Below are 8,198 nucleotides of genomic sequence, written 5' to 3' on the forward strand. Positions count from 1 at the left end.
GTGGGGACACATGCCATGCTAGGGAATCCTAGTACTACAGTCACTACTAACTAATGTTATTATTGTAATAACAACATTCATGATAGCAATGGCTGACACTCCAGGACCTACTCTGTCCCATGAACTATTCTGAGTACTTTATTTACAGGAGCTTCTTTGAGCATCTCAACAACCCTGTGAGGTAGGTGATTATTGGTTTTACAGATATTTAGGTAGCATTTGCTGTGCATCAGGTACTGTTCTAGGGGCTTCTAGGCACAAGTCTTAACTCATTTAATCCTTATAACAATCTTATAAAGAGCTAGGGAAACGGAGGCACAAAGTTAGTCAGTCACTTGCCTTAGCCCATATCCTGTATGCAAGCCCAGGCGGTTTGGTTCCAGAGCCCGCACTCTCAGCTGCTGTGCTGTTCTGACTGTTTGGTGGTGCTCTGGGTGCTGACCACCCTTCCAATACCTCTTAGCGGTGGCGCTCAGTGGTCTCGGACAAACCCTCTCCACACTGGCAAGGTGATGTGGCTGACTATGAGTGTAGTCAGCCCCAGGTCTCCTGGGAAATCCATCTCATTTTCATGCATCAGCAAACATGCTTTTTTCAATCGTTGGTATTTTTTTTAATCTCCTCTGAAATGAGCAGATCATAAATCCTTTGCTAGATGAGATTTCCAAATAATGGTGATAGATGGCCTTGTCCCTTAACAAGTTTGGCCCCAACGTCATCACAGCAGTCTAAGGGTTGGCATTAGAATAAGATGACGGTGCTGATAAAGAAAGTGACTGCTTGGTTCTCCATGCAAATTCCTGTTCCATCTGAGCCACCTCCAATGAGGGAGGCTTCCCAAAGGTTTGCACAAAATAAACTCCTGAAATAAGTGAAAAATTACAGTTGTAATGACAGAGAATTGATTTTAAGTGTAGCAGCAACGGGGAATCTGTGTCTGATGAACGAGGATGGAATTACAATGTGGGAGCAATCAGTGATTTGCAGAATGCACTTGTTTCCAATTCTGTCTACTGGTGCCAATGCTGAAATCTAAACCCTGCTGAAAGATTGATGATGAAGAACTGAGAGAAAGAGAGAGGAAAAGGACAGGGTGTGAATTTACTCCAAAGCTGTCTTATGCCATGAATTATATCAAATGGTACTCTAACTTCCTATTTAGAAGATGCCCCTCATTTGGGGGGAAAAAAAAGTAGATTTGGCTATTACTTAACATCTTTGCATTTCCATCAGCTCACCAGTTTATGATGCTTCTGTAAGCAGTGGGTCCTAGCAGTTGGTGCACTTCCATTAGCATGTGCCCCTGCAAAATATTTCATCCTTCCGTGACTCCCTTTTGATCAATTAAGCTCCTGTATCTCCCTCCCTAAACAAGTGCAGAGAAGATTTGTGGAAGACCTCCCTTCCTGGGGACTAGTCTTAATGTCAGTCCTGAAAATAAAACATTAGATATGGAGCCAAATGAAAGGTAGCTTTGGAATAAAAAATGCCTGTGAAAGAACTTTTTATTGACCACTGGGACTCACAACCAAAAATATGGAAGAATGAGTGGACCAAGGGCATTCTGGGAGCATTGTAGAATTCCAGGCTTGATATTCTAGCCTACCACTTAAAAACATTTAAAGATCTATACAATGGGAAAGATAAAAGTTGATGGAGCTAACTACCTTTTAAAAAGTATATGCACTCATTTTGTGAAGAGACGAAGACTGAGCGGCTTGGCTGCGTTGTCGATCTCGACCAGCAGTTGGCTTCTCCACGTAGAACTCGGGAGAAGGAGATTCAGAATCAGATCTCTTCTCCCTTCTCCCTCCTGTGAGATTTTTTTGATCTTCAGCTACATTTTTCGGCTTTGTGAGGAACCTTATCATCAAAGAAAATGGCCAGCAATCTTACCAACAAGACAGATCCTCGCTCCATGAACTCCCGTGTATTCATTGGGAATCTCAGTACTCTTGTGGTCAAGAAATCTGATGTGGAGGCGATCTTCTCAAAATACGGCAAAATTGTTGGTTGCTCTGTTCATAAGGGCTTTGCCTTCGTTCAGTATGTTAATGAGAGAAATGCCCTGGCCGCTGTGGCAGGAGAGGATGGCAGAATGATTGCTGGCCAGGTTTTAGGTATTAATCTGGCCGCAGAGCCAAAAGTGAACCGAGGAAAAGCAGATGTGAAGCGATCTGCAGCGGAGATGTACGGCTCCTCTTTGGACTTGGACTATGACTTTCAACGAGATTATTATGACAGGATGTATCGTTACCCAGCACGTGTTCCTCCTCCTCCTCCTGCTATTGCTCAGGCTGTAGTTCCTTCAAAACACCAGCGTGCATCAGGAAACACCTCACGAAGGGGCAAAAGTGCCTTCAATTCTACGAGTGGACAGCGAGGATCTGCTTCCAGTTCTGGAAAGTTGAAAGGCGATGACCTTCAGACCATTAAGAAGGAGTTGACCCAGGTAAAACAAAAAGTGGGTTCTCTACTGGAAAGCCTGGGGAAAATTGAGACAGAACAGAGCAAACAAGGAGTAGAGATGAAGAATGGTAAGTCAGAAGAGGAGCAGAGCAGCAGCTCCCTGAAGAAAGATGAGACTAATGTGAAGATGGAGTCTGAGGGGGGTGCAGATGACTCTGCTGAGGAGGGGAACCTACTGGATGATGATGATAATGAAGATCAGGGGGATGACCAGCTGGAGTTGATCAAGGATGATGAAAAGGAGGCTGAGGAAGGAGAGGATGACAGAGACGGCGCCAATGGCGAGGATGACTCTTAAGCACATAGTGGGGTTTAGAAATGTTGTCCCATTATTTCTTTACCTAGGCTTTTGTCGAAGATCAAAATTTTCACCAGATCCTCTCCCCTAGTATCTTCTTCAGCGCATGCTCACTGTTCTCCCCATCCTTGTCCTTCCCATGTTCATTAGTTCATATTGCCCTGCGCCTAGTCCCATTTTCACTTCCTTTGACGCTCCTAGTAGTTATGTTAAGTCTTACCCTGTAGTTTTTGCTTTTAATTTTGATACTTCTTTATGACTTAACAGTAAAAAGGATGTGTGGTTTTTATCAATTGTCTCCAAAATAATCTCTTGTTATGCAGGGAGTACAGTTCTTTCCATTCATTCATACATGAGCTCAGTAGTTGCTTCCCTAACTCCAGAGGCAATCGCATTAGTTGAATAGCACCTGACAGCAGCTCTGAGTTAGAGGTATGTGTGTTATACCCCACATAAGGGTGCTATGTGGGGCTGTTCAAACACAAATGTAACAATGTACTTTTGTGAATCAGAGTTGGCATGTCAAATGCATCCTCTAGAAAAATAGTGTAATAGTCTTAAGATTTGTTTTCAAAAGTTGATACTGTGGGTTATTTTTGTGAACAGCCTGATGTTTGGGACCCTTTTTTCTCAAAATAAACAAGTCCTTATTAAACCAGGAATTTGGGGAAAAAAAGAAGTATATGCACTTTTTAGGGGTGCCTGGGTTGCTCAGTCGGTTAGGCATCTTTACTCTTGGTTTCAGCTCATGATCTCAGGTCATGATCTCAGGATCGTCAGACGGAGTCAGACTCTGCTCTGAGCATGGAGCCTGCTTAAGATTCTCTCTCTCTCCCTCTCCCTCTGCCCCACCCCACCACACTCGCACTCTCTCTCTAAAAAAATAAAATGAATAAAAATATATGCACTTTTTAATATCCCTTAAAACTTTTGAAAGTAAGATTTTCTGTTTTATTTTTAATTAAATGTTTTGACTTTTTTCTGGTACTATGGAATAAAATTCTGGTGTGTCCATTTGATAGTTTTCCTTATTGACCCAAACATACATCATAGAATTTGCACAAATGTAATGCTTCTAATAGTTTGTGCTCTTGTCCTCAGTGAGGACCATGGATATAAATGACTCAAGGCACAGTGCTTAAAGAACGTCCTTACTATGAGAAATGACATCATCAGAATTGATTTAGAAAGTCTGTAAATTTAGTAGCGCTGGAGTTGAGCATGTGGAGGGTAATTCTAAAGTTAGGTGAATCAAAATCTCATAAAGATGCAAATTTTATATAATTATGTTACAATTTTACAAGCCTGTGAAGTGGGCAGAGCAAGCATTACAATTCACATTTTGTAGGTGAGGAATCTGATCATTGATAATTTTTTACGTCAATCACATGATAAATGATAATATTAGATAAAATAAATTATTAATGAATATCATTAATTGTATCTGGGTGTTTTTTTTTTTTTTTACATTTTTAATGTGGTTCCTAGAAAACAGTAAATTATATATGGTCTTGCATTTATAGCCCATATTATATTGAATAACACTGCCTTAAAAATCCCCAGATAATAGATATTTAAAAGGCTTAGGACAGCAAGGACTTGGGAGCAGCACCACAGAATCTCCCCCATGTGCCTCATATGTGAAGCTGGCTTCCTAGTGTCCCTCGGGATATTTTTTAAGAGCTCTCTGTGACCAAAATGGTCTGGGTATATTTGGAATCTGCTGGCCCTTGAGGCACTTCTGCTATATAATCCGAAGCCAGGGAGTTTCTAAAACTTGCTAAGAAAACTCCCAAGAGTCTGGGATCCTACATCCAAGGTGGATGCTCAGGGAGAAGCAGAAGATCTAGGGGAGCCTCTGGGAACCCAGAGAGGATTCAGAAATGGAGACAGAGGCCCTAGGCCTGACACTGCTTACTAGAGCTTGCTTAGCCAAACGCCCCTAGAAGCATCCGGACCGCTCCGGTGACCTCATACCGGAAAGCCCCAGCCTATTCCAGAATGCTCATGCCAGACACAGCCAGACACAGGCAGTGCCTACTGCTAGCCTGTGGTTAATATAATGCTTCCTAAAATGTCTGTATATTCAGCTTCTCTTCTACAAGAAAAGTCCTAAGGAAGAAAAATCCAGAAGTAGTAAGGACCTCCTGCAAGTGAAAGCTGTGGCAGGACCCCACCACCTAGAGCGGAGGTGCCTCTATTAAGGGCTGCCTTCTGGGCACATAAGTCTGAGAGGTGCAGCTCTGGTGTGATTAGTCCCCAGTTTTTTACATCCCAATGTATACTGACTATACATTATCCAAGATCAAACAGCCAATCTGTACCACATCCAAACTTTAATCTGAGACTTCTGTGTCCTTAGGACATCTTTCAGTTCTGCCAACCTATTTCCCGCATGTAATTTTCTTTTTTCATACTTTCCACCATCATTTCAGTGTCATTTGATTAAAATATTATAGCAGATGGTGGCATTGGTCCTCCAATTGCATTACAGATGGCTTGGAGGAGTTTATCCTTTTCATTGTATCAGATATGATAAGAATATCAAGACTCCCTTTTCCCTCATTGCATTCAAATTCTTTAGATTGTTATGTATCTATAGGATATCTTAAAATAATGTCAGTTCAGCTTTATTTGAATGAGTAAATTGTCTTAGAACTGAGGTGGCTTGGAGGTGTATTTTGTTTGTTTTTAATGCACACGTTCTTACCATGGAAAGTGTACTTCTATATCAACAAAATGAAAACTGTCAAAATAGCAGCTGAAACAGCAACAAGGTTAGTCTGGAGGTTAATTGTTATAGTACAAAGCCCTGTTGAAGATGGAATTACAAAGTTATTTAGCTATGTGCTACTGGATTTAGAAAGTTTTAAAAACAGATACATCTGTTATTTTAGAGATACATTATATCCTTGACAGCCTGCAATTATGGGTGTTAGACCAGAATCTGCTACCAAGATGAGTTGCTTTTGCTACTTTCTTTTTCTCTGTCAAGCCAAAGAGAATTCTTTTTAATTTTAGCATCTTTTACTTTGGATTTTTCTTTGTTGCTCTTGCTGCCTCTGACTTCAGTGAAAAACTAGCTGTGTTGTGTGTTTCTTCATATTTGGAGAACAACAGGATCCTTATGAATCATCTTGTCAGAAGCACCAGGAATAAATCTGAGGTGTGTTCTGGAAAGGAAGGTACAGGACATCTTTCTCTTTTTTCCCCCCTCCACAAACAGGTAGTCTTCAAGAAACATGTTGTTATTTGGAAGAATTTGCTCTTGAAGTGGCAGTTCCGCGCCCCCCCCCACGCCCGCCCCAAAGTTGTTAACTTCATCTTTTGTAGAAGAGCTTTAGAAACAGTATTGCTTATAAAAGAAGTCCACTAGAAGGGAATCCCCATGCCCAATTTATTTATTCACCAAAAATTTTATTGAATATTGGCCATGTGCTAGGTGCAGTCCTAGGCAATGAACACAGACCAAAAAATAATCTCTAATTTGGAAAAAGAAAAAGAAAAAAAAAAAAAAGCTCCAGGTGGCAGAAGGCAGAAAATAAACAAATAATTAAAATAGTGTGTTAGATAGTGTTTGGTGATCTGGGAAAAAAATAAATCAATAGGTTGTAATAGGTTGGGTATGGAGGTGGGCATAAGCACTTCATCCAAACCTCTCTGGGAAATCCTCTTTCTGCCCGTGATCTAATCTCATTTCCATGCACACAACACCACTCCTTATGATGGGGCTTTTGAATTAGTTTTGTTTCTTGCCTTCCTAGTAGCACTTTATAACCCCCTGCACATATCCTGGAGGTGTGGAAATTTAACAGTCCCTTATGTCAGCATTAGTCCCTGCTCCTACAGTTAGTTTTTTTAGTAACTACAGAGCCTCTTCTATTGGATTTCCCTTTTTTTAAATTGCGGTGTCATTGACATAAAACATTGTATTAGTTTCTTGTACACAATATAATGATTCATTATTTGTATATATTTTGCAAAATCATCACCATACTGATACCAATAATTCTTGTTAACATCACCATACATAGTTGACAGAATTTGTGTGTGTGTGATGAGAATTTTTAAGATTTACTCCCCTAGGGAAAAAAAAAACAACAGCTTGTACATAAAAAAAGAGTTACTCTCTTGGCAATTTTCAAATATGCAGTAGTCACTGTGCTGTACATTATATCCCCAGGACTTACTTAATTTATAACTGGAAGTTTGTACGTGTTGACCCCCTTCACCCATTTTCCTCACTACCCATCTCTTGCCTCTGGCTACCCACCAATCTGTTTTCTAGATTTATGAGCTTGGGTTTGGTTTTTTAGACTCCACATATAAGTAAGCTCATACGGTATATGTCTTGCTCTGTCTGACACTTCATTTAGCATAATACCCTCAGGGTCCATCCATGTTGCCACAAATGGCAAGATTTCAGTCTTCTTTATGGCTGGATAATGTTCCATCATATGTTTATATGTATATAATACTATATATATGTACATTTTCTTTATCCATATATCCATTGACACACACTTAGGTAGTTTTTTTCTCTTGGCTATTGTAAATAATGCTGCATGAACCTGGAAGTGCAAATTTATTTTCAAATTAGTGGTTTGGGTTTTTTGTTTTTTGGGGGTTTTTGTTTGTTTTTGGTTTTTGTGTGTGTGTGTGTGTGTGTTTTATAAATACCCAGAAGTGGAATTGCTGGATCATATTTTTAATTTTTTGAGGAACTTCCATACAGTTTTGCACAGTGGCTGCACCAGTTTGCCTTCCCACCAACAGTGTGCAAAGGTCCCCTTTTTCTCCATGTCCTCACCAACACTTGTTATTTCTTGCCTTTTTTTTATAATAGCCATTCTAACAGGTGGGAGATGATACCTCATTGTAGATTTGACTGTCATTTTCCTGATAATTGGTGATGTCATGTACTTGTTGGGCATCTATATATCTTCTTTGCAACGTCTATTTAGATCCTCTACCCATTTTTAGTCAGATTTTTTTTTTTTTTTTTTTTGCTATTGAGTTATAGGAGCTCTTTATATATTTTGGGTATTATCACCTTATCAGATACATGATTTGCAAATATTTTCTCTCATTCAGTAGGTTGCCTTCTCATTTTCTTGATGGTTTCCTTTGCTGTGCAGAAGTATGACATAGTCCACTTTTGTATGACATAGTCCACTTTTCTTCATTCTTCAAATAACATACTTACCTCCAGGTGATCTGCAAATTATTAGTCAAAGTATTTGACATATCCTGGGCTATTAGTTGTCCTAATGCATGAGATTATTTATATAAAGTACTCTTTAATTTTGCCCTAAAACTCAAAATTTGACTAGTACTGCAAAATTTGAAGAGTAAGAGTAATACTGCCCCCAAAAGACTACTCAGATATCAGTAAAAATTTTAAGAAGTGTTGGTCACTAATTGTGGTCAA

The 8,198-nt window shown here is 39.8% G+C and overlaps 1 protein-coding gene across 1 annotated transcript; it reads left to right on the plus strand.

Annotated features, from left to right (window-relative positions):
• The first annotated feature begins 1,484 nt into the window (after positions 1-1,484).
• Positions 1,485-3,056, plus strand: LOC118008604 (heterogeneous nuclear ribonucleoprotein C-like). Its single transcript, XM_035002199.1, has one exon. The coding sequence runs from the start codon at positions 1,880-1,882 to the stop codon at positions 2,765-2,767; it is 888 nt and encodes a 295-aa protein (XP_034858090.1). The 5' UTR covers positions 1,485-1,879; the 3' UTR covers positions 2,768-3,056.
• Positions 3,057-8,198: the final 5,142 nt, after the last annotated feature.

This window comes from Mirounga leonina, unplaced genomic scaffold (assembly GCF_011800145.1).
Source record: "Mirounga leonina isolate KUSES-001 unplaced genomic scaffold, KU_Mleo_1.0 Mir_126, whole genome shotgun sequence".
In the NCBI taxonomy this organism is placed as follows: domain Eukaryota; kingdom Metazoa; phylum Chordata; class Mammalia; order Carnivora; family Phocidae; genus Mirounga; species Mirounga leonina.